Raw genomic sequence first — 27,240 nt, 5'->3', positions numbered from 1 at the left:
TCACTGCTATAAATGCATGTTCATACTTTATATATATATATATATATTTCTGTTTGGCTCACTGGTCAAAATGTTTGAAACACTGACAAGTGGAAATGATTATCAAAATTATTTCTTTATATGTTTCCAGATCTAAGTTTGCTAAGTAGCTAGCTCCTTACTAGTACCTTACGGTCTTATTGAATGGCTCACTCTGTACTCTACTGTTATAAATGAAAAGTAGAATGTAGATGACCAAATTCATTAAATGTTCATAACTGACTTAATGGTCAAAGTGTTTGAAACATCAACAAATGGAAATGACTGCTATTATAATGATTATATTTTGTGGTTCTAGCTCTAACTTCTGTAAGTAGCTAGCTAGCATACTAGTAGCTTACTATTTTATTTACTAGGTTACTCTAAGTTGTCCGTAGCTATAAATGCAGTACCGTTTAACAGATACTTTACATCTAATTGTTTTCCGTTTGGCTTGATGGTCAAAATGTTTCAAATGTTGAAAAGTGAAAATGATTATCAAAATTATCCATGTGTTTCGAGCACTAGGTCCTCTAAGTAGCTCGCTAGCTATAGAAGCTTACTATCTTATTTACTAGCTTACTCTAAGTTCTCCACTGCTATAAATGCAGTCGATAACCACATACATTTAAATGTTTTTATATTTGGTTCAATTGTCAAAATGTTGGAAACATTGACAACTGATCGAAATGATTACTATCAAAATGACATATTTTTGTGTTTTCACGATCTAAAGATTTAGCAAGTTTAGAGTTCTCCATTGCTATAAATGCATTATAGATGACCAGATTTATTATAATTATTATTTTATTCACTAGCTTAGTCTAAGTGATCCACTGCTATAAATGCAGTGTGTTGTATTGTGCTTGCAAATATAAGTCAATATTCACAGTCTCATATGTATCATTTTCTATGTCATGCATTCATTCCGCCTCAGGGCATGGTTGATGTATTATTAAGTTCTATAATCCGTTTGGTAATGAATCATGACGCCTCGGAGGCCAGGATCAAAGAAAAATTCCCAAAGGAAAAGGTAAAAGCAAGAAATTAGAGGTATAAGCTGGAGCCTTCTCTCGCTGGCATTTCCTATAATAGCGGATACGGACGTCCGGTACTCATTGAACTGAAAAAAGGACTGGACATTTATTTGAGTAAGACATCAATTTAGGAGGAAGCCTTTACTTGTGTAAACGGCTGGTCCAAGACACGTCATTGTCGATTGATTGTTGCAGTCTCATATTAGAGGGTATTTTTATATTATGTCTATATCTGGTCCACCATTTGTCTTCAATCGCTGGATAAGCGCCAAAACATAAATGCTATTTAGCTATTTCAGTGTTTAAACTGGTAGTTGTGTGGTAGGTAAAGCGGGTTCTCTGTTTTCTATAGCGTTCACTGCGTGCTTCATGATCAGCCTCATCACGGAATCTAAAGATAAATCCCGGGTGTCTTGTGATTAATGGGGCATGAAGGGGAAAAGTTCCTGCATTCATTACATTCACCTGTGAAAGAATGTCTCTCGTGTTAATTTTCACAATTAAATCATTGCATATCCCCCTGTAATAAGTGTATTGTGTAAGGATCGGATCGTGTGTCTACGAAAGGGTTCAAACCACAAAAATATCATTTATATTTTTGTGTAAATAATTATTTTAAACCTTTTGTATTTTATCTTTTTCAAGATATTTTTTAAAACCAATTTCCAACGATTTCCACCATTAAATGTGGAGTACTGTTAGTCAGTTACAAATCAATTAAAAAAATGAGGGCAATTAAAAAACAACAGACAATGTGGTTGTACATATATGCGCACCCTCTTATAATTGGAGATGAACTAATGACATTCATGTTGAAAGGGCTTTTATCACAAAACTAAATTGGAATTCAGACACGTAGCCTTGGTTTCTGTTCCCAGGTCCCCCCCTAAAAGAAAAAACTCCATAGAAATAGTGCCCTCTGTTGGTGAAATCTACTAGTACATGTCTCATACTGCGCAGGTGACACGCGCCAGTGTTTATCTCACGAGCTCATGTTGCTTGTGCACGTCTCATGCGCATGCGCACTTAGAGGGGGGGTCGACAAGTCCACGCCGGCTAGAAGCGCATCCCCCCGGAGAAGAGAGCGATGAAGGGGGCTGCAGTTGTCATGACAACGCCTGGGTGGTGGAGGCGGAGCCTCGGCAAGTGGGACTTGAGAGTTTGTTTTGTTATTGAAGGTCACGTGCGAGGGCAAGCTCCGCCCCCTTTTCTCCCCCTCATAGCTCCAAGTGTAGATCTGCTCGGGTCGGTCACTTACTACAAAATGGCTGCACAGGCTTCACCGCCGCTGCCGCCGTCGACGACGACGAGAACGCGAAAGGACGACTGAAAGCTTCGACGGTAGGACTTTTCCATCCCCTTCAACTCGTGCTTTTCTGCGTGCGACGCTTTTCGCTCCAGAATGCGGAATTCCCAAGGCGAATACGTCAGCTCGCCAGCGAATCATTGAAGAATGTTTGCAGCGCAACCCACTTTTGACAACTCAAAACGAGCGCCCCTTTTAACATGCGTATTCGTCGGGAATTGTTTTTGAGCTCTTTTTGCTCCGGGTACGAACAACGATGTTGTTAGCGGCTGGCTAAACGGTACCAAGTTGCACACTTCAAATGAGTCAAGGACATCGTGTGTTTACATGCGTTGACACTGCTTCGACTTTCATGATCATTGCAATAACTACAGATAAAAAGCATACGGAACGAGTGATTAGAAAGTCTGCCTCGCAACGCCGAGGTTGCGGGTTCGAATCTCGTCTCTGCCAACTGAAGTTTTCATGGTCTCCCCTTGGTTGGATTCTGTTTCTTGCGCCATGAATTGTAATAATTGGGTAACAGCCAACACTACTGCTTGGCCTCACAGTCAAGAGAACGAGCGTGCAAACCTTTCAAAACAATTGCATTATTGTAATTTAAAAGTCAAACTTTGTCAAAGGCATTATTTGAGTCTCCTAGTCACTAGATTTATTTTTTATATTTTTATTTTTATTTATTTATTTTATCTTCATTTAACTAATTGTGACAAATTTCTTTTCTGTTGCAAATGTTGATTCACGTATCAAACCATCAAAGCGTAGTGCCAACTAGAGGCAAGGAGATCTTAATGTCTAGCTTATTATTTTGTTTTTCAGCCGCTTGTTTTAGCCTTCATAATTAGCTTGAGTGTCGTTGACTGTTTTGGACAGCCTCCACAATTACCCGATACCTTATAATAAGGTTGGTAACGGCCTGATGCTGATCCCACACAATAAGGTACCAAAATGGATGCCTTGAGTACTGTCTGATACCTTTATTGAGCTGATACAATATCAGAAGAAATGATATGTGCTTTTATTCATTTTTTTTATCGTGAAGTGTCAAAAGAGATACTTGTATCTGAGTGTTAATTTAGCAAATTTTGCACGTAGAACGATATAATCAGATACAGTTTATTTCTTCCATATTTTAGACCAATATCAATATAGGACCAGGATGCCCTAGGGTTTAGTACGCACTTATTAAGATAATTCTCCACATATATGGCACATCTGTGTATAGGACACACCCTTAATTTTAGAGTCAAATTCGGACATTTTCTATGTTACTGTGTATAGGATGCACCAACAATTTGGCAACGATGTAAATATACACGTTGTAAATTATTCATATTTTCTTGTGTTCATATCCATTAGGTATATATTTGTTGCTTGTTAAGTGTGTTTCAGATTTCCTATATTGTCAGCAGTCAGCGTTGAATGCGCTCAAAGCAGTTGTTTTGTCCCTCGTGATGCGGCTCAAGTTCTTTTTTCCATAAATAACCGAAATTGCGCACCATCCGTATTCCACCAAATTTATGGGTGTGCGTATATGACAAAAGACCACAATTACTACAGGAGACAAATAGAATCCCTTTTTGTGTTCACTAACCGGTGCACCCTTTATCGAGAGACATCATAACTTTTACATGATCCTCTCCATTTTAATAATATTCTTGTGTGTGAACAAGGATGGACTCAGATGTTGGTTCAGTCTGCTCGCTTCTTTTGTTGAAAATAATGCCGTACCAACCTGAGCTAACATGAGCTGCTGTTAGCTGCATCAAGCACTGGCACGCTAACAATCAACTGACGCCCACCCTCTAGCTCGTACAGTTACGGTAATTATTGTGAGTAGGAGTGTGGCCAATATAAAAATGCACATCTGTGCGTCAAAACTCCGCTTATGCGGCTGATGGATCAATCTTCCTCAAATTGTGTTGAATAGTAGTTTGTTTATCGGCCTCACGGACATGAGTCCCTGTGTTCGAATCCTGGCTCAGGCCCTGCTGTCTGGGGTGTGTACTTTTAGGTGACATTCCCCTAATGTGTTTTAGAAAAGAAGCCATTCACAACAGTTACTACACAACAGCTTCCCCAGCAGCACCCAGATGCTTGCAGAGGCCAGATTGACGTCAGCCACCGACCCCCTTGCTTTGCTAACGTGCTGTAGTTCCTAATTTGGGGTTGGCAGAGGATGAGGAGGCAGCAAAAAGGAAAGGAAGAGTTTAAAGCGGGGCGGCGTGGGGAGGCCAGGTCACGGGGCCTCGGTCAGCCCCCCTGAGCCCGTGAAAGAAGTAGTGTGTATTCACAGAGAGGCGCCGAGGGGGGCTCTATAACACAAACAGACCTCTAAATACTCTGATGACTCTAGAGCTTAGGTCAGACGTCGAGCGCAAGGCCGAGGGGCACGCTGCCAGTCCTGCTGGGTTTCGGTGTCAGCGGTCAGATGGTTCGTTGAGTCCTCGGTGGTCAGGATGACCTTACATGCTGTCAGCGGCAGACTATTGCTGTCTTGAAACGTAAATATCAAAGCTACTTCCCTTTTGGTTGTACTATTATTTTAGACCAAATTAGCTGGTTTGTTTTCTCTTTGTCAATGATCTGGGGTAGCCAAACCTAAACCCATTCAGTCCTAAGCCGCAGTCATAACTACTTGACCACTCGCTAGCTACTGTAACGCTCACATTTCTGAAGCCGATTCGAGAATGCAAAACTTGCTTTGTCCACTCTCTCGGGCAGCTAAATAATAGTTATTTCACACGAGCGCGCTTTACTTTGGTCAGGTCATCGAACTGGCACATTTGGGTGCTCCTGGTCAAAGCAATCCAATGAAGTTGTAGGTCAACCATAAATCTCACAATGCTGGTGCAACTACAAGGTAGTGTGTAAAACCAGGAGACTGCTGCTTACTGATTTTGGGCAAGAGTTGCAAATTTGGTCATGGGACCAACCAGTGATGGCGGGAGAGGTGAAAACTGGACATATGGACATTGGTTACTTGTAGCCATAATTTTGATATTTGGCGCATGTAATAGTGTACCATGAGCAAAATCAATACAATTCTATTATGATATTGATAATTTGCCCCACCGCTGAACCAAAGTGAACTATAAAGGTGTGAAAACCTGTGATGATGATAAATTGTTAAAGTGGTTACATTATTATTTTTGACTGTCAGGGGCTCATTCAGTGGTCGGTACAAGTAAGTCTTGAGGCTTCAGTTGGTAGCGCGCCACAGCTTTCCCTTTTTTTTTCTCGTTGTCAGAAAGCATTAACATTGTCCAACCTGAGAATAGCTTCAAGTACTTTAGCCCAATCCTCTTTGCAGAGAACGCATGGATGGCCTGCTTGCCTAGCGGTTTGGTTTTAGCGGCCGCTGTGGTTTTCTTCTTCTGCGTCACTGTGCCTTCAAGATGTTGCATCTGTTAAGTTTAAACAAGGTGATCGTAAGCCACTTGCAATTTTAAGTAACTAACGATTATTTTAGTAATCTATTAGTCTATATATATATATATATATATATATATATATATATATATATATATATATATATATATATACAGTATGTATTCAAAATTTGGACCTGGATACCACAACTTTTCACACAACCCCCACAGTTAAATAGTGGAAATTATCATTTTATTTACACCTATTGAAATGAATTGGGAGGAAACGAAACGTTTTAGTCATTATAATTTTGAAAATTAATTGACTAGGTAATCGTATTATTTTCTGCAGAAAAAAAAATCAGGTCGGGCCCTAATAACAAGTGTGCTTATATGTTGAAATTCTGGGCTTTTGGACAAATTAAATGAAGTCTCAAACTGAATAATCACATGCCAAAAATGATAATCCATTATTTTGCTAATTGATTAGTTTTCGATAAATCAATTACTCATTCCAGTCCTCTGTTTTTTCAACATCGTTCAGCAGTACTGCAGAAGCAACAAAGCGTCTCTCCAGCCAGTTTTTTCATATCCTAAAAATAATCCCCAAAATGGCAAACTGATTTCAATGTATATGTTTTTGTCTGAGCAGAATTGCACTGCTGTTTTTGCAGCTGCTGCATGCAGTCGCTGGCGAACGTTCTCCCAAAGCTTCGCCACGTTCTTGTTTGGTCTGCAGCATTGGCATTCCTGGCGCTGTGCCCAGTGCCTGCCGTCTCGCACCCCTCCCCCCATCTCCCCCACACGTGTAACGGAAGCATCCCTATCAAAGACAGCAGCAGCCTTTCCATCTCCACAGAAATTATATGTGTCAACAGACGCACGTTTCACCTTGTGCATTTGCCCCCCCCCCACCCGCCTCTCCATTTCCTGCCGATCCTCCACCTGCTGTCGTAGGCTGCCTTGTGCGTGCGCATCTGCATCTTTCTGTTTTCATTCCGCCTACGTTTGGCGTCACAGTGAGTGTCTGGTTTTAAGAGGGACGCCCGGCTATAATCCTGTTGTTCTGACGGAGGGGATTGTAATTCCGCTACAACGCTGAGCTCATTGGCTGGTGTTCTTTGTAACCGTGCCCTCTTGCTGCTAATGGCTGCTCACTACTTTAGGAGTATAAACCATGTTTTGTCTGAGTGAAAAAGAATACGTTATAATTAAAATATACAGTATAATCTCCCAGATCAAGCGTCCGTATTTAACCCATAAATAAATTCCAGGCTCTATAACGGTATGTAACTGTATATAACCTCTACAAGTTTGAGATTAATTTTCTAAATACATACAACTCACTTAAATGGATATTTCTTATATTTCTGATCGCCATTTTTTTTACCAATCACCAATGACAGATGTGTTTACTTCATCATCAAGGCCGGATGTGTGACACAATTCAGATATAGTCAGAGACATGGCAAGCGAAAAAATATATTTGGAATTTGATTATTACACATTTCAAAAATGTGAAGATAATCCGGCCTACGAAAGATCATCTATCCGCCAATAAAACTACACTTCCAGCATTCAGCATATGAGTTACCATGAAACTTTTTTTTTTCCAGCTGAGAGAAGAAGTGACAAATACAAGTTGAAAAGCATTTGATGGAAGATAAGAAAAAGAAAAAGCAAGAAGAGAAGAAAAAGAAAGAAGCTGCTCCGAAGAAGGTAAGGCGTCGTTTTTTTTTTGCTCCATGGCTTTTAATCAATAATGCTGCATTGTGTGGTTTCTCAAAAGTGTATTTTTTTTTTTACTTAAAATGTACATTTGACATGTCCTTGTCTTTCTGACATCATCACCATCTACGTACAACCGACCCCACAACCTCCTTCAATCCTTTTAGAGTAAATTGTAATTGATTTATTTTTGTTTTTCCTTGTTTTCTGAAAACTCTCAGGCAATTATGCTATTTTTTATGAGCACATTCTGTTCCGACCGCAGGTTCTCCTGCGCTGCAGTTGATGTTGTTTTGAACTTTTTTTTTTTTTTTTGTTTTTCAGGACACCAAACAGATAACCAAAGGTGAGTTGCCTTTTTTTTTTTTTTTTTTTTGTATCGTACACCTAAAAAAGACTTGGAATGATTTATCGCTAGTGCAGCTGCTTCTCTGGCCCCCTGGTGGATTCCTCAGTTGCTCCTGAGGTTGGCAATGAGACTCCAAGGAATACAAATGAGAGCAAAATGCATTAAAACAAAAGTCAATGATGCTGAGGCAAAGGGTGTGTAAAATTTGGAATAAAATTGAACAGACCACCCCAAACCAGGGAAAGCCAACATGGATGTGTGATCTAAGTTAGTGTAGTTTGGATCATCTGCTTCGTTTTGTTTCAGTTTCAATCTGACCTATATTCTTTCCCCTAGTTGCCGACAATCTGCCATACGTTCATGCACGTGGTTTGCTTTTTGAGATGTTATCCCAGCGCAAAGCTGCAGCTGAAAAGTTTTGATAAACAGCGGGTTTTGTCGGAGATCAATTAAGTTTGAATAAGGAGTGCCCAGATCAATATCTGGAGCTCAAATCCATTTACTAATGTGATGCGGTCATTTCATAGCAAAGGAAAACCACAATGACAGACAAAAAAAGGACAGAGTAAAAAAAAAAAAAAAAAAAATCCATCTTAATGAGACTGTGTTTCTGTGATGTTGGTGCTCAGCATACAGGGAGCTAATTAGGAGACGAGGGATGTTGCGGAGTCTGAATAAACAGCCCTCCATACGCAGGAGATCTCCAGGAATACCCTGAGCGCCATAGTAACAGAACACCCGCTGGTGCCTGATTCAACCAGGAGGTCCACCCTGGGACCAAAGCAGGAAGGATCTGAGGGAAAGAGCTTGGCTATAAGGAGCAAGATGGAATGAATTGTTGTGGTTTCTGGTCTTGCGAAGTGGGCTGGAAGTAGCGGCCAAAAAGCGAGCATGCTAAAGGGAAAGAAACAGACAGAGAACACATTCTGGTTTCCTGTTTGCCTAGGTGGTTGAGGGGGCCCATTGTGGGATCAACTGGCCCGTGTCTGTGACACCCAGGCAGTCTGCTTGTCCCAATGTGACAAACAGTTACAAACATAACATATTTGATGCCTGATTGGGCTTCAGAAATGAATGGAATCGGTGTCTTGGTCGCAACAGTCGTTTTAGACCTTAATTTTTGCTGCCCTCATTTTGTCATTGAATAGAATACAACAACAGCTTTTTTTTGTCATTGTACAAAGGTATACGACAAAATTGGGAGCTCTGCTCCGATTGGTGCATATTCATAATCCGAATGATAAATAGAATCAATTATACATAAATAAAGAATAAATAGAATAGAAATGTGGCCAGATTTGGGTTGTTTGCTGCTGTCACACATTTTTTATAACAATTCTGTCTGCTCACGTTTTTCTCGCCTCCTGTGTGTGGTATGCGTGTGTACTGCTGCCCCTCCTCCCTCTGCTCAACATGTTTTAGCTCTCTTTATTACCTTCAAAAGTCTGCTTGTTTAGGTCTTTGCTATTAGCCAGTCATATTGCAGCAGGACTTAAGGAAAAAGCCTCATTTCCAGCAATGACTGTTTTAGCCTTTTTGAAACTGACTTTTAAAGGGGAAAGTCAAATCAAAAATGTTCCTTACAATAAGATGTTTGATGCACCCCTGGTACTCTGAGAACAGAATTCTGATTAGAAAAACAAAAAGGCTTAAAACAGAGAGCTGTGCCATACAAGTACGATTTTATAAACTTGTTTGCATTAGTATCCAGAACTCGAGAAAATAGATTGTGCAACCGCTTGCTTTAATTCTGGCTCATCTGCCGGGAAATTGCATCCTGAATGACAATCCACACCCGTGTAAAGCATAACAAAATAAAGGAATTTAAAATTTTGCAAAGAAGTCGGTACAACACAATTTAGGAATAAGTTGCTTCCCATTCCAATGAATTTGTTCTTCATTTGAAAGGAAAATAGACTGTTTCCCTCTCTGTATTAAAAGCCAGATCCATGCAGAAATTTGAATGAAATCTCACGTATTTCCTGAAGTGCCTCACGTACCCCCATTTGGGAACCACAACTATGAATGCATGACACAACAACCTGTGACGGTACTCTATTAAGATTATACGGCGAGAATTTTGTTTTCTCTTTTCAAGCATGTTTTTTTTTTTCAATCTCCTAATTAAACCTCCTTTAAAGTTTAGCCTCAAACAGAAAACAGCGGTTACAAGCTGCTAGTTAGTAGTTAGCATGCTCCCAAAGCCACTTGATGAGTTTGGTTTCCAGCTTAGTTTACCACATGTGATCAATTGTTGATCAATCAGTTTGGAGTTACAATTCCTTTATTGCATTTTACTGACCACCCGTCAACCTCAAAAGGTTAAAGGGCCAACGGCTGGATGGGAAGGGAGTGGCGGACAGATGAGCGTAATCAACATTATGCCCCATGATAGCAGAGGCCGTCTGCCACCAATAAGCGCTGGGGTTAATGAGTTATTGTGCCTGGCGTTTCTATGCGAGGCGGCGTATGAAGTGAATACACGTCACGGCTTGCATTTATAGTGCAATAAACGATAACATTATTACAAAGTTGTGTTGCGGCGGTAATTTCGCAACAAATTAATTTTCCGTTCCACATTGGCTTTAATTACACCCAGTGCTTTGTGTTGGCGAGTCATAAATTGCTGTGCGTTCAGTGAGGGCTTGCTTTTTGTCATCGCACCGCCACCTCTTTTTACATATCACGTCATCTTCCAAGAGCAATGTTTTTTTTAAACGTCAATCGAAATCCTTTGTTTGTTTTTTATGGCTGTTACGAATTAGGCCACAATATAACATTAAATGTCCGGATATCATGTCTGTATTTGCTAAACTGTCTAAACTCATTTTTCAAGTTCAACTGTGGTTGTTCTGAATTTATTCATGAGTGTTTGGTGTCATTGATCGTGATGGGGGGTGAATACCCCACAAAATGCTGTTAAACTGCATTTTTTTTTTTTTCTCAAATAGTTTCTGTCTGCAGAAAATGTCGCGCACGGAGGGAAGGTCTTCGCTCTTAACTACAGTGTCATATTCATTCATTTCTAATTAAGCATTTTTAATCATCTCTCTTGTGAAACACGGTGCTCTAATTTTGAAGCCCACGGGCGCAGAGCAACGTTCCCAAAGACATTTTGATAGTCTCATCACACCACTCTTTGCACTGTACAAAAGTCTAGTATACTATACTATTATAATTTTCACTTTTTTTTAGTTGCCAAGCCAGTACAATCTGCAACAGAATTGTCAAACCATTCTATTGTAGAAAAAGAGTAACATTAGCCTCATATCTCCACTGAACCCAAACCGAATCTACATGCCAGACAACCTGTAATATAAAGGGATAAACACAAAATGTTCTCCAGGCCTTCTTTTTGCAGATTAGAGGCTCAGCTTTGGAAAGCTCCTAATCACTCACTAACCTAAGTTTTGAGTGCTGAAATGTGCTGTCGGGCACATCATCAATCCATTCGCTAAGTACTCTTGATTTTAAACTAAGCCAGCATCAATACTGACTAAGACAGACAACTCGACATAAGCGGCGAAATTATGCTACGACTGCTCGTCATACAAACGTCGGAGTTTGTAAACATGTGTTTTCTATATTTTTATGACTATTTACATTGTAGATTCTCTCTGAAAAGTGAATGAACACATTGAGTTTTGGACTGAAAACATGTTTTATATTCTAACTGCGCACGTGCCTGGTCGGGGTTAATGTGTAAAATGTTTTCGCTTCAATAATGGGGTTGGAACCATCAGTTGCACAGAAGTCAGGTTAATACACAGTTAACAGCTTTATTTGACAACTGTCATATTAGGAAAATGAGTGGCCATCGTTACCTTAAAAAAAAAAAATGGAGTGTCCAAATATTTGGCCTGTGCTGTGTATTTGTTTCCTTTAAATTGATTTGTCATTGTTTTGTGGCGAATTTTTACGTATCAAACTTAATACTGTGTTTGTTATCGAGAGCTACTCAAGTATTCAGTACTCATACTGGCATCGGCTTGGAAAAAAAAAGTGACATCGAACATCCCCTTGGTTTTTTTACTTCAAAAAAAAACCTCTCAATAATGTTGCCAATTTTCTAACAGACCAGACCAGAAATTAAATCATAAGAAAAAAATATCCCAAACACCCTGTTTTTTGAATAAAAGAATGGAAAGCGTATTCACGACCAACAATTCTTAGACCGTCCTTTTGTATGGTAAAAAGAAAATAATATGAATAAGTATCTGAGACTGTCTGGAATCTTAACAAAAGTAAAAATACGTCTTTGTGATTGAAACTGTCAAAACTATGTTCAAAATCCAATTGCTCTGTCAATTAATAAATTAATATCTTTAGTTGCATCTCTAAAAGCTTTTATCAGTGACTGTACAAGCAGCAACTCTGCATCACAACAGTCCTAAGCGACCTACTGTACATATTACAGAGACCTCATTGTTGATTCAATGCTGCTTTAGCGCCTCCATCCGCTAAAACACACAGATTGGTCTTTTCCTATCTTCAAGGTCATGTTTTTGTGCTTCCACCCAGGAGATCACTTAAAAATTGCTCGGAACCCTCTCCCGTTCTTCCGCCCACCTGGTCGCTGTGATAGCTCCCCAGACACCCCCCCCACCCTTCAACATTGAGGTCTTAAACAACCCGCCAAGCACGCTATCATCTTTCCCTATCTGAAATATTCCGATGCCTTTTAAAGTGGGAAATGAGGTAGCCTCCTCCGTGTGAGGCGCGCATAGCCTGCAGGCGGCGGTTTGATGTGCATTTTTGATGAACCGGGAATTCTCCTGTGCGCCCGCGCAGCTGAGGACGGTGTTTTGCAAATAGGCTGTCGGAGAAGGTGACTGATCTCTTATGACTAAAGTAAAGGGGCTGTGCTTCGGGGCCCTTTATTCTGCATTTACATTTTTTTTATGCAATCATACCTATATTTACATTCCCTTTAACACGAGATTCTTCAGCAACGTGGCGTTCTGAAGGCAAGTAGTGTTCTAATTGTAAGCGGATTGTCAACCTAAGCTGGTTTCCGGCAGTGAGACTGGAGCTTGCAGTGGCGTTCGCTAAGGGGCGGAGTCTTGAACACACATCATTCTCTTCACTGCTTGCTGTACCTCTTTCCCTCCGTTCCTGAGGATCTTCTCTCTCTTTTTCTTACTCCCTCCCTCCCTCCCCGTCCGCCTTCTCGCGCGTTTTATCGCCCTTTTCTGATTGGCTGGGAGAGCAGCTGCCCCCACTTTCCCCTCCCCCCCCCCCAAAGCTTCCAGAAGAATCGACGTCACGCAGAGAGTCCCGACGATGTAAAAAAATTGCTTCCATAACTGTTATTAAACAGAGATTTTATGAGGAATAATCTTCTGTAGTACTCCGATAATAGTGAAAGAGCATCGAAATAATGGAAGACGGCTTAAATAGTGAATGAAAGAGAGGGTTGCAGGAAACGGGCTCATTCCCAGGTTATAGCCCACTGGGGGGCACCAACTTACACGAGAGAAACATACATGCACTAGACAAAACGCTAAACTGGCCGTCTGACTGTATGAGCAAGCGGCTGGCTATAGGCTGAGCGACAACGTTTTGTCCTCCCCTCAGTGTGGGCCTCAGTGTTGCATAACGCTTCACTTTTGTGTGTGTTGGGCCGGCCTCTCGGATTGTGTGTGTGTGTGTGTGTGAGTGTGCATTTGAGTCCTCATTGCTTCAATGCGCACACTTCGAAGCTGAGCCAATGACAGAGCACCGTTCTTCCTCACTCGTGTCAAAGTGGTTATTTTACTCCCGTTGTTTATTACTGTGAAGAAATAGAAGGAGAAAAGCATCCCATTGGCTCAGTTTACATCCCATAATCTCCTTGGGCAGCGTGTGGATGCTACAAGCTTGTTTATTACTTCCTGTTTACATTCTAGTTTACCGGCGTCCATATTATGTAATGCTTCACGCTGAGAGGCGATTATTCTCTGTGCTCGATGCCCATAATGCATCTGACCCAGCACCCACTCTGTGACCCTTGACAAGATAATCCTATTTGACCTCGGATGGGACCTCTTGACCTTTTGCTTCTACTCAAAAGGACTACGCTTAACAATTAAGTCATTAAGAGTCCAATGTGATGCTCAGTCCATTAAAATCACAAACCTGCCTTCAAACTTGAAATGGCTTTAAAGTTCATTTTAAGAATCTTGAATCATCTCTTCTAATCTCTGACCAGGCAAAATGGCGGTTTCCTAAATTCTTGGCGATGCTTTAAGCCTGAATGAATATGACAGGAAGACTGTGACATTATTAGAATCCTCTGGATTCTCCCCCAAAAAATCAATCGTGCCCCTCCTTGCATCTTGATATAATTTTTTGTTGGGAAAATTTTAAACTTTAAATAAAGTCCTAAAAAATGTTAAAACAACAAAATTTCACTTATCTTTCTTTTTATTTCAAACGACGTAAAATACAAGGTGTAGTGTTCCCACGGTCAGCAAAATCTCTTATAAAGTTAAGTGAAAATTGAAAGTTTCCTGAAGCTAACTGTTTGAAATTGGTGCATAATTGGCCATCAGATTTAAATAATAATAACATTTAATAAAAAGAAGAAGGCTGCTATTCATCAAAATGCCAAATATCAGCCAATAATCGGTCTGTACCTTGTCAATGGCAGCTACCAACACCTACATATTCTTTCTCGTGTTAACTCCTGCAATTCTGCTTTTTCTTCAACAGTGCCAGACTCTGCCAAGCTCGACCCCGTCCCTCCTCTCCCCCCTGCCAACCCCAGCGCCTCCCCGCCCGTACCCCCAAACAGTGGCGATGGCAAGCGCGCCCCCAGCGGAGGCCAGCCTCAGACCACCTCACAGACTCCGCTCCAACAGCGACACCCAGCCAGAGAGGTACCGCCGCGCTTCCGCCAGCAAGAGCACAAGCAGCTGCTAAAAAGGGGCCAGCCACTCCCCTCTGGGACCCTCGCGCTCACCGCTACGGGACATCCCACCGCCGCTGAACCCGCAGCACCAGTTGCCAGCCGCCTCGATTCGTCCTCAACAAACCCGCCTGCAGGTCAGCGCAGATGCTCGTTTGGTAGTTCTATTGCATGTTCATAACGTCGAGGCGGGCTGTAAGTCATTGAGCGTTTAGACTCGACCTTATCGCTGCAAAAGTGCTAAAGCAGAGGTGTCAAACTTATTTTTCTCGCGGGTCGTTTTGTAGCGAGAACTTCCTTCATTGGGCCAATAAGTTGAGGAAACCAAGTCGATTTTAAATTGTCTCATAGTATTATTACTGTACACAGCAAATTGATGGCTTACTTGTTTTGAAATCAGAAGTAAAGCAGTCTAGTTTGTTCATTTATTGTTTACATTACTGTAACGGAACAAACCGAAAAATCTCAACTTTATTTTTCACTATACACGACAAGCTAAAGTTTTGGAACAGAGTTTAGCAAGGGTAGTGGAAACTTACATGATTTGCTTTCGCGGGCCACATAAAATGACGCGGCGGGCCGGATCTGGCCCCCGGGCCTTGAGTTTGACACCGGTGTGCTAAAGAATACACACGTCCTGACATTGATAGGAAATCAGGTGCCCATACCATAGCTAGTACAAGAATTATTATTGTATCGACTAATTCAGTTAAATATAAGACAAGAAAAGTCAATCGCAGCAACAATTGTTAATGCATGTAAGTAAAACATGCCACCGAAGCAGTAAGGTGGCCAACTTCAAAATAATTCTTACCATCCCAAATAAAATATAAACTTAAATGCTTTAGTATGCTTTTATTTGATGTTAGAATAGAATAGAATGCCTTTGTTGTCATCTTAGTTACGTATACCACGAAATTGGTCGCGCTGCTCCGATTGGTGCATATTAAGAATAGGAACATGAATGGAATAAATCCATCCATCCATCCATTATTTAGTGCCGCTAATATACAAATAAAAAATAAATAAAATAGAAGTAATTGTTTCACAGGAGTGCAATCGTTATTATCAGTGTTCTTATTTTGTTGTTTGGGTCCTGCCAGCGTGTCTCCTCCATTTGACTCCTTTTTCTCCCGCTGTTACAAACCGTTAAGCCCAAAATAAACAATACAACAGGCATTCTGAAATTACATTCAATCGTTATTCAAGGGAGCTAAAAAACAACTTGCGCTGGCATCATATTGTACTTTACCTTTTGCCAAACTTTGCGACGACTCTAGTCTAGCATAAATTAGCTGCTAGCAATGCTCAGGTGCCTCCATATGTTTGGCAAGAGCTGTCAAATTTCAAAAATATACAGTATAGATGTATCCGAATACCTGACTGAATTTTCAGTGGGATACCTGAATACCAAAAATCAACGATAGCTTCGATTCTCATGCTACTCACCCTGTGAGGATACCTGACAAGATGCATAAAGCAATTTTTATGTCCAGTACATGCTAGTACAGTATATAGCCAGGGGCAGAGCTGTGCGGTGGCCAGGTATGTCCACGGCCACCCCTGATCACTCTCTGGCCATCTCCGCACCGAATCTGGCCACACCACTAAAAAAAAAAAAAATTCTGTCAATTCAAAGGAAAAAAAAGAGCCCTGTGAGCAGCGAGTGTAACTGTGGAACAACGTATAGCCACCTGTGCGTCCGACTGCTGTTTATTTTCACTGTCTGGCTGGGAATTTCAAATGGGAATCAAGGAATCCAGAGGAAGAAAACGCTGAGTAAACACAGCTGGCATAACAGTATGTGTTTGTGTGTTTTCCTTCCGGAGTGTCTGCATATCCCAAAGAAACAGATTCTCCGGCGTTTTCTGTCAGCGCTTTAAGCAAGCATGATGTGAATGCGGCTCCATCTCCATGGCAATGAGACGGTTATCCCACATCTTTTGCTTCCCTCCTCCTCCTCGTCCTCCTCCTACACTCTGCTGAGCTTTGCTGACTATTTCCTGTTTTTGGGGGGAAGAAGCCGTACGCGGCTAGTTAGTTGGCCGGACACCTCGGTGGGCCTGGCTTGGCATCGCTAGAAAGCCCGAGGAAGAGAAAGATTGGTGGAGCGAGCGTGGCAGAGGTCCAGTGCTGTGGGCTGGAGTGACTCATGGCTTACGGTAAAAGCTACTGCTTCTCTCCTCCCCTCTTCGATAGGCCTCCCCGCTTCTCATTTCACTCTCCGTGTCAGTTGAGTGGCTGACTACGCGAGGACATGCAAACAAATCTGGAGATGAAACATATATAGGCTGGATTATAGCCCTGTTCTTCATGGTTTGTGTTCCATAATGTGTTAACGCGCTGGCAATCTTGGAGCCCTCGTTGTTTCGGTGCGGCATTCACTGGAATGATTAAGCGTTGAGTGCATCCTTATGGCCTGTTTCAACAAGAGCGGGAAGAAACTCTCAAGTGGAGTAAAATGCGTTGCTACAAAGCATCTGAGAGTGTTTATTCTGCTAACTGGTCAAATGACTATTCGGTGGAAAGAACAACATCAATGCAGAATGTGGTGCTCTGTTCTGGCTTGGAACATACCTCCTCATCTTTCATTCACATTGTTCTGTTTACCTTCTCTAATCCAAGCCAGAATGCGCATGCAGAGCTTGGCTGCGTAAAAATTGTGACTTGTTGTCCAACAAGAACGCTCTCTTCTTACTATCATCAGATCTTTTTTTTTTCTATGTGTTTTTGTTTTTCGGCCATTCTTAATGATTCCCGGGCCAGTGTCGAAATGATCAAGCAGCTACAGAGCTCTTTTTCTTTAAAAGGGAAGTCAACCAATATGTTCTGGCACTCGTGGACTATGAATTATGAATTAAGTAGCAAAATCCACCTATGTTTTTCTATCTTAAGAGGTGGGCATTTTGCTGTCAATTGAAAATGATATTCAGTTACTGGGTTACTGGCCTATCGCTCGGAATGTTCAATGAAAGCTTAAATAAATAAAGCGTCAAAGTTTTTTTACAGTAAACCAAGTCATCCAAAATTTCAGTCGAGTTGAAATGTTGATGTCTCGCTTCACTTTTTTAAGTTCAAGCAAAAACAAAAAGTGTCGGGAGTTCAAAGGCTCCATTTAAATCATTATACAATTCCCGCAGGTTTACCCAACTTACGAAATGATCTTTCATTGGCCTGATGAAGAAAACAAAAAATTAAAGGCCACTGCCAATATTCGTCAAAATGAAAAATATCAACGCTGATAATTAGAGACATTTTGATCCTGATCAAAATTTAATTTTACTATTTGTACATATAAATACCTACACTGATTTTCCCAAAAGAAGATCTCGCCAAAATAAAAAAAAAAAAGACAATTGGGAGCCACGTTTTTCCCTGACATTAATTAATTGCTTAGGTGACTTGAATTTTGGGATTTGCTATAAGCATTGTCCTTGCTTTTATATTTTTTATACAGTCAAGGCCATTCACTTTTTCTTAGCTCACCCCCTTTTACTTTAGCAAGTCACATGCTGGTTTTTTTTTTTGTTTGTTTTTTTAAAGTAAGGCTGATTATCTTGCCTGCTATGTCCACGTGTCCCTTTTTGCCAGCTGCAGTTTTGACAGAATGGACCGCGCGCCGACCGATACATGGTATTTTTTTTACTGCGTATTTCTGACCACTCTTGTTAAAAGTAAATACCAGGCTTTGCTTTCGCCGTGCACAATAGAGGCTGACATCAACAAAAATAGCTGGTGAAGAAGCGAGCATGTATGCTAGATTGAGTTGATGTGCTCCACAGATGACGCCAGAACGTTGGGGATTCCCTTTTCAAGGTCTTTTGATGTGATTAAACAGCGACTCTTCATTAAGGACACATCTCTGGCGCCTCGTGTTTTCTATCGGTTTCCTCAGCCACAATTTGTTCCGGAGCTGCGCATGTGTTCTGGCACCTCCGCCTTAACAAACAACATCACAGCACGTAGCATGTAGCTGGCCCCAGGCAGGAAGGATTAGTGCGCACTACATGTATGTCTGTCAGCTTCGCCGTTCTTCTGACGGTCTCGCTCGCCGTGTTGCCATTCACTTGGCTCGCTCGCCATATCCCAAGGCTCTTTCATGAAGAGGAGGCGTGTGAGCGCGAGCTATTTTAAGACTGGCATGTTGGAGAAAGCCCTTGACCTGGTTTATCCTTTCAGGGGAGGAGGGGAAAACATGACAACATGCATGTGAACTTTAAAAAACGCAAGTCTGTGCTCTCCCTCCCCCATTCATTTGTAATTGAGCTATTAATAGTAGTGATGTAAAGAAGAAACACACTTACTGTACGTTTCACCCGTATAATCTTTAGGTCTTAATAGAAAAAAGGTGAAAAACCTTACAAAGTAGATATAACACCAGTGGATGTCTTTCAGCTACGTGCTTAATATTCTTTAATCAAGGTCAAAATCAGTGTAAGTTCTTTTTACTCCACAAAAGCTGGATGAGTCACCTCGGAAATTTCATTTTTAATGCACAGTTAATATCTCATTGGGCGCTGTAGCAGTTTACACATACTTCTGCTCATACTTGCCGAAGCAAGTTATATATACTTTAAGTACCTGGTCGTGAATCACGACTTGGACTGTGTTTTGTTTGACCTTTGGGAGATTCTTTCAGAACGTTTTGGTTGAATTACTTTAGCTGCTCCACCGTTTTCATATGTAATCCAACCAGAATTAAGCTAGCAGAGTAATACAAGTGATAGTTGCAATAATAAGGTCAAAATCGCTTTTTTGCAGTGGTGTGTTTGTATTTGTCAGAGTTCTTGTTGGCAAGCGTGCGCGGTCAGCTCCAAACCATCCTGTCTGTTTGCCCCTGGGGGACTTCATTAAGCCAGGATCAGTCCAGCTGAGGCCTGCACATCCCTGCTAGATCACTTCCTCCCTCCGTCATTCAAAAAGCATCTCCCAGGCTTCATTTTCGCCCATCTCGGGCTTTGCTATTGATCTGATTTAGCCAGGCAACACAGACTAGCTCTCTTAACGATAATCGTGATTATATTGATCGATATTGTAATTACGGTTATTTATTACAATTATTTATCAAGTTAGGGAACTACTGCACTATTAGAGCTATATATTGATACATGCAAAAAGCTGTTTCACAATACACGCAGTGTGTTGCCCCGAACGTCACTCAGAGCACGGACTCTCCCATGTGTTGCATCCTGACAATCATGAGGTTCAGCGGGCAGAACCTCCAGCATAGCGGCACTGTTTTCCACCAAACATTGACGTATTGTGTTGTGGTGTGTGGGCACTGGTATCACTAGTGCACAATGCCAGCCTTGATCCAGGGAGCTGCTGCTGTTTTTTTTTTTTCTTCTTCTGCCAAGCTTTCAGCCCCTCGTCTCCTGTTTCCTCCATGCCTTCTATTAATTGACAAGTATGTCATCCTCTGTTGTGTTGCTCTGCTCTGACCTCTTGATGCTTTTCCAGGACCATATTTAAGTACGGCTTATTTCATGTCTTTCATTGAGATAAACCTTTATGTATTTTCCTGGGATTACTCAGTCGTACTAGTCATGATAACTAATGTTTCGAGTCGATTTCATGTTCAGTTAGTAGGAAAATGTTGGATTTTTTTTTTTTTTTTTAAGATGCTCTCATCTTTGTTGACATGCATGTTTATGCAAGTTTATTTCAAAATTTTTCTGATTTTCGTAGTGTTGACTTTTTTTTTATATACATTTTCAACAATGTACTTTTTTGCTCTAAAATTCAACAAAACTCAACAGTTCTCCTGCGGTTACTGGAATGTCTTAAAAGTTTAGAGAAAACTTAAAACGGGGAAATAATAAATGCTTTTCAAAATAACGGAAACGGTAACATTTCACTTATCTTTGTTTTATTTTCAAATAAAAAGATAAGATTAAGTGTTCCCAGGTTCAGCAGACAGTTATCTGTAAATTTAAACAAATAGTTCCCTGAAGTTGACAGTTTTATATTTATTTTTTATTTGTAGGACTGGGCAATAAATGAATTAATTGGATTGATTTGTCATTTTAACATTTTTTAAAATGAGTTCAATCAATATTTTATACAAGTGGCAGAATACTGGTTGGGTTGTTTTAGAAGATATTTTTACAATAGTTATTATTAATTACTTAATTGTGGAATTTAAACATTAGGCACAAATTATTCATATATGTGTTAAGTTTATACAAACACAGTTTTAAAATCATACATTATTGTTTTCTTTCAATAAATTAAAAATGTAAAATGTTTGGGTTTACTACAACTAAAATCGTAATTGTTGAGAATAACTGTGAAAAAAAAATCTAAAATTGATTTTTTTGCCTTATTGCGCCGCCCTTCTTATCATCCATTTTATTTTGAAAAATGTCAATTTGTCAAAACGCCAAATTTCTGCACCAATATTTGGCCTCGCCGATAATCGTCGTTTCTGTAGTCTTTTAAGCCAAAGGTTGCACGAGATACTTGTTGTAGCCGGTCTACATTAATTAAGACTAAACAGACATCGTGACGTAATGCCCCGCTTGGGGCACAGCGTGGTATGCTTTTTGCCTTCTCTTGACTCCGAGCCATCAAAGAGGTTTTCAATTGTGCGTGGCAGTGCTAATTTCACGCAAAGTGGTCTTGGCTAAATATGTGTCGCCATTTAGTGAAAGGTTAAAATATCCGAGGCTGCGTTTAGAAGGGCCCCGCTTTGTTTCGTTTTCCCTCCTGCCATTTGAGTGCATAAGTGCCTCGCTCTTAGCGGTCCATCCGCCACCTACCAACAATACTGCTCCACATTACTTCAGCTGTGCCGTCCCCTCCCCCAGCCTGCCTTCTCCGAGGGCTTACATTTCCAGCGAGGGAGCGTATTCGTCGTTGGGATAGGAATAGAGCGTGATATAAATAAAGCCGGGGAGGGAGGGGGGCAATAGATAGAGGCGGCAAGACCCAGCCAGAGCGATGTTGGTGGGAGGGACGGAGCATGTGGGGTGAGGAAGGAAGGGAGGCAAGCAATAGGTAGGGAGGGAGGGGGGACGGGGGGGTAGTCTCATGCCGCGCAAGAGCTGTGCAACTTCTTGGCAGCGTTTCAGAGAGGAGCCTCAGAGGCTTGGTGAGGCAAGCAGACATATTGAGACAAGGATGGTCCCCGTGTCGCACAAAACCTAGTTCCTTGCACGATGGTCGGGAGGCACCTCTCCACAGGTATTTCATCTCTTTCCCTTCCTCCGAGCTTTTTCTGCGTGGTTGTTTTTGTGGCTCGTGCATACGCGCTTTAAACCTGCCGCGGCAGTGGGCACCGGCGCCGGAGTTGTGCTTTGCATATGTCACGGCGTGTGAGGCGATGCGTGCTTTTACACGGCGCAGGCGGAGACGTTAGCTCTGAGTCTTTTTGGCTCAAATTCAGGACTGAGAAAATGGCGGTCCTGCTCCTCTCGGCGGAGTGACGCTACAGAAAGACTGTGCGCTCGCTGTGTGTGTGTTCGAAACACAGTGCCCTCTTTTCCCCTCACTCTCACGCCACTTTCACTCCCCCTACTTTAGTTTGCGAGCCTTAGCAAGTAAGCTGGTATTAATGCTGAGTGCCATGCGATTGCTTCCTACATATCACCATAAAGCTAGCCTTTGCATGCAAGCGTAACCCGGCGTGTAAACAGTCACAACATCCTCAGTCGAAATGAGCGATTATGTGGCGTCAGTGTGATCAATGCACAGACACCGGACTTATTTTTGCCTCGGAAGCGCTACAGGAGATGATAATACAGAGTATTACTTTTAGTTGTACGGGCAGATGGAGGCGATTGCGTGCATGGGAGCTCACGGACAAGTCGTGCATCATGCCAATCTGAGGTCATGACTGTGACTGTCTTGCTGGTGAAAAATTCAAAAAGTATACTACTCTATTCTGTGCACCAGCACATATATTGTCAAATGAAAAATAGCTTTACACATTATTATCTTTGCGGCCGAGGTAAAAGTCTTCGCAACTTAACTCGTTCACTGCCAGCCCAGTTAAAATCGATCTTAGATTTATATAAACTGTCTGGTAGTGAAATAGTTAACTTATTCACTTCTAGGCCAATTAAAATCGTTCTGATATCTATATCCATCAGTGGCAATGAATGAGTTATTTTGAGTTTACATGAAACACATTTGCAGCCGGAATCTAAAAAATAACCCAGCCAATTAATAAGATGTTTGTTAATATGATCGATTGCCGTGTCTATTTCCTTCGTACAGATTATAGACACTTCATAGACACAAAAAATGTGGAAACTGTGATTTGAGTTCAACTGCGAGTGATCCTGTATAATGGTTAGTGTTTTTCAGTCATAGCACTTGTGATTAAGAATAGAAGTGGACTTGTTATGTTGCCATGGTATTTCAGGTTCTATGTGGGCGTGATGACGTATAACTTGAAAACCCTTCCTTTGCCACCTTTTTCATGCATTTTTTCATATTCTGCTTTTTTTCTTCTCCTCTGCAGAACTGCCCCCACAGAGCAGCCAGGGAGCTCAGTATGATAATCCCCTTTGGGGACACCTGCCAGGTGACAGGAGTGCCACAAGTGCTGCAACTTCCACAAATCCAAGTTGCAGTGATCAACTGATAATTGACCAGAAGGATACAGAGGCTTGGCCTTCGATTACTCTTAGCCAGAACAAGGCTCCTCAAGGAAGATGCTCTTTGGAGACTGATCCTGGTCAACTGACCAGCAGCAGTAGCACTTGTAGTACCAGTAGTAACGGTAGTAGTAGTACTAGTAATAATAGCGGTTGGTGTTGTAACGCGAGTATGGCCACAGGGGCCAACAGCCAGACAGGCCACTTCCCTGTCAGCCACCCAAGCAGTAAGGCCAGCACTGGACTCAGCCCTGCCAATCATACTGGAACCAACATGCACTCAAGCCAGGTTGCAGCCAATCGCTGGGGCTCTGGGTCCGGACCGTCTCAGACCTCTGTGGGCAGCGAAGGGAAAAATGACAGTCCAGCCGGGGGAGGCAGCACCAGAGGCTGGGGCTCTTCGGCATCCTCCAACACCAACTGTAATTTGAACTTGAACCCTAATGCTAACCCAGCTGCGTGGCCCGTGTTGGGCCATGACGCCGGTGCGGCAGGGGCAGGCAGCTCAGGGGGAGCCAACATCATTTCACCCCCTCAATCTACACCAAACTTCTGTAATCCTACTGGCCCCCCGTCATCCCAGACCAGCACCTATACTGGAGCCAACACTAACAGTAACTCCTCGGGTATTGGCAGTGCCTGGGGTAGCATAATGACTTCTGACGCATCGGAGTCGCACCCTACCCCATCCACGAATGTGTCTTTCAGTTCAGAACCTCAGAACCTTAAAACTGATGGACCAAATCATGTTAATAAGCAGGAACAGCCGAGTCCTACCCGCCACTTGCCTACTTGGGGCAATTCATCTGGAGGCCTGGGTGCAATGGGTCAGCAGTCATCGGGGGCCAAGCAGGTCAATGGAGAAGATAATACTTCCGTATGGGGACTTGATGGCGAATCAAAGGCACCCTCGTCTAAAGAGTTGTCTGGCTGGGACTCTGGCTGGGGCCAGGGCGGGAGCGGGTCAGCAAATCCTGGAGGCTGGGGTGAGCAGTCAAGTGGAGACTGGGGTAAGAAACAAAGTGAAGATACCCAGGGAGGCTGGGATGGCCCCAGCTCTCCTCCCCAAGATGCGCAGACTAGTTCTTGGAACAGAGCTGTGAGCACAACAGCTGCCAGTGAAGGAAGCAGTGACAGCATGGAAGGGCATCCCAGGTCCAAACACCGTTTGTCCAGAGATACCCCCGCTCCTTTGTTGCCTGCCCAGGATCTTGACCCCAGGGTGTTGTGCAATACCGGATGGGGACAAACCCCTGTCCGCCAGCACACATCGTGGGACATGGACAATACTAAAACCAAGAATGACATTGCCACTGAATCCTGGGACTCCCAGACCGGTCCGAGTGATGGCCAGGGGCCTTCCAATACTAACATGGGTACCCCGCAAAGAACTGACGCTGGGAGCAAAAACGAGGTGCCTGCTTCTCAGGGAGCTTCAGGTTGGGGAGGAAACATAGCTGCTAGTAACCAGCCCAGCTCCGGCTGGGGAGATCAACCCAACACCATTAAGCCCCCGAGTGGTCCGAGCGGCTGGGGAAATCTACCAAAAGGTGTTCCCACCTCCACTATCGCCAAGAATAGTGGCCAGTCTTGGGGAGAAGAGAGGTCAACAGGGTGGGAGGATTCTCACAGCAAGCCGACAACTCAGAACTGGGGAGAGCACCCTAAAGCGTCCCACAGCTGGGGCGGTAGCGGAGTGAGCAACTCTGCAAACGATTGGGGAGATCTTGACGAGAGAAAGAAGAATCCACCCAACTCGGCCTGGGAGGAAGAAACGGGGGGCTGGAAGGAAACTCCTCGAAGCTGGGGAATGCCTTCATCGGGTACTGGAGGCAAACCGGGCTGGGGTGATCCCGTCAGCCCGCGTCCCGCCGGCCCTCCCCAGGGCTGGGTAGGCAAATCTCAGGATGGACCGAGTGGTAGCATGGGAGGGGGTATCAGTTCTTGGAGCGCATCGGGCTCGGTGAAGCAGAGCTGGACCGGCGGGAAGCAGGAGTCTTCCGCTGAACCTACCGGTTGGGAAGAGCCGTCTCCGCCCTCCATTCGACGCAAGATTGAGATAGATGATGGGACCTCCGCCTGGGGTGATCCTGGTACCTATAACAAATCTGTCAACCTGTGGGACAGAAACAATCCAGGAATGTCCCAAGCTAAAGCTACCACTGGAGGCAATAACCTCATTGGCGCCAATAGCGGTCACTCCCACTCTCACAATCACGCTTATCAAGGACCACCTGCACCGATACAAAATCATGCCCAGAATTCCCAAAACCCAGGACCCACCAGCGGGCCCATGGATCCTGTTTTGCAGCACCAATCGGGCTCATCTCACAGCAGGGGCCCGATGATAGCTCAAGGTAAGACAGTGTTATGATTTATATTTGCGGCACATAAATATTTTCTGACAAATACCAAGCCAGCAACCAAATCATGACCAAAAATCTGCAGTGTCAATTAGAAAATGCATTTTTTTTTTCAAAAAGGGATTCAAACCCTTTTTTTTTTTAAAGAAAAAAAGATCAATCAATAAAATTGGTTTTGACAATTATTAAAATAATTGTTAGTTGCAGCAACGGCTAGTGGAATAAAGTCAAGTAAGTCAACTTTAAAAATGCTTAGACTTAAATTATCTGCCTCGAAGCTCTTCTGGAATCAGGTTTGCTTCCAACATTTTCTAAATTGACCTTTCTTGCAGATGCATGCTGGAGTGCCCCCCCCCCCCCCCCCCCCCCCCCCCATGCAACTTTTGCATGGGCAAGTGTTTGTTTCTAATAATTCACCTGTGTAAATGATAAGTAATATTCATATCCACTCTAACTCACTTTCAACCTTTTAAAATTATTTGATATAATAATAATGACATTATAAAGCATTTTTGGGGGCGGGTGCATGACTCGATTATTCCAGATAATACTTGCAGCCCAGAGACAGGGAAAATTTGCAGGAAAAATAACTACCGGTACATTTTTTTTAATATCCAAATATACGGTACCAAGAACATTTGCAGAAACAAAATTGCACAGAGAAATATCAGTAACATGGTTGCTTTTCTCCACGAATCCCATCATTACTGATATGAAAAGCAAAATTGATTGTGACGAGACTTCCTTTCCGCGTGCTTTTGTCTAGATGCTCGTTTAATTTACCTTTTGAAGTAGATGTGTCAACCGCAAACGCTGGTCAAATTAGTTAGGGCAGGTCACTGTTAAGCTACAAGCTGTTGATGGATTTAAAGGTAATATCTTGACCTTGCTTGCCCTTTTTGGATTTACATCTAATTAGCTATCCAAATGAGATAAGCTGCGCAGTCCAGTCTGTGAGGCTCCTCACATTACAAAATATCAGGCGTGTCTTGCACGTCTGCCCGGCTGACCTTAGGGTAGTCGGCGGAAGTACGAGAATGTTGTTTACAAAGCTCCTTTTGAAAAATGAAAATCACCACAAACAGATTGAGAGCGATAAAGGAAGTGTGTGATTATGTGGGGCCGCCATCTGCCAGGAGCTGACGAGAGAAAGTCCTGAGATCAGCCTGGGACAGATGCCCCCTGCCGTTTTCTACTTGATTCTGCATGCTGCTGTAATAGCTAAATGGAAAAGCACTTTTCTTCTGGCAGTCACTGAGCTAGCTATGTGCATAGCTTGTGGAGGTTTTAAACTTCAAGGGCAAAGGGGATTCTGTTTTTGCCAGTGTTTTAATCAATATGCTTCTTGAGTGTGTCAACCTGAAAATTAAGCAGTCTCCAGGTCAGGCTCTTTCCCTGCACTAAACTCTGCCTGGCACTGCGACAGACACACAGGGGATAGCGCAGCTCGCATGCCAAGACCGATCAGGCTGTGCCAATTCTTAAATGGCCATTTTACCCTCCTGTCAACTATCCTGTTAAGCCAAACACCAGTTCATTGCTCCCTGCATGGCTAAAGTGATAAAAGATAAAACGT

At 42.6% G+C, this 27,240-nt stretch overlaps 1 protein-coding gene across 5 annotated transcripts in view; it reads left to right on the top strand.

The window, feature by feature from the left end:
- Positions 1 to 2,292: 2,292 nt before the first annotated feature.
- tnrc6c1 (trinucleotide repeat containing adaptor 6C1) overlaps positions 2,293 to 27,240 on the top strand; it is a 38,090-nt gene continuing 13,142 nt past the window's right edge. For 4 of the 5 annotated variants that reach the window (XM_088436493.1, XM_088436490.1, XM_088436491.1 and 1 more), the window contains exons 1-5: positions 2,293 to 2,396; positions 7,349 to 7,451; positions 7,785 to 7,806; positions 14,503 to 14,835; positions 23,166 to 25,658. In XM_088436493.1, the coding sequence (XP_088292619.1) occupies positions 7,389 to 7,451; positions 7,785 to 7,806; positions 14,503 to 14,835; positions 23,166 to 25,658 (2,911 nt within the window). In that variant the 5' untranslated portion in view covers positions 2,293 to 2,396; positions 7,349 to 7,388. Of the gene's footprint in view, positions 2,397 to 7,348; positions 7,452 to 7,784; positions 7,807 to 14,502; positions 14,836 to 21,692; positions 21,884 to 23,165; positions 25,659 to 27,240 lie in introns of those variants that run through there. The other variant, XM_088436494.1, reaches the window with a different exon arrangement.

This window comes from Hippichthys cyanospilos, chromosome 16 (assembly GCF_059441005.1).
Source record: "Hippichthys cyanospilos isolate Australia breed blue-spotted pipefish chromosome 16, RoL_Hcya_1.0, whole genome shotgun sequence".
NCBI lineage: Eukaryota > Metazoa > Chordata > Actinopteri > Syngnathiformes > Syngnathidae > Hippichthys > Hippichthys cyanospilos.
The sequence above is the reverse complement of the archived record's forward strand: the minus strand, read 5'-3'. Positions and strand labels throughout refer to the sequence as shown.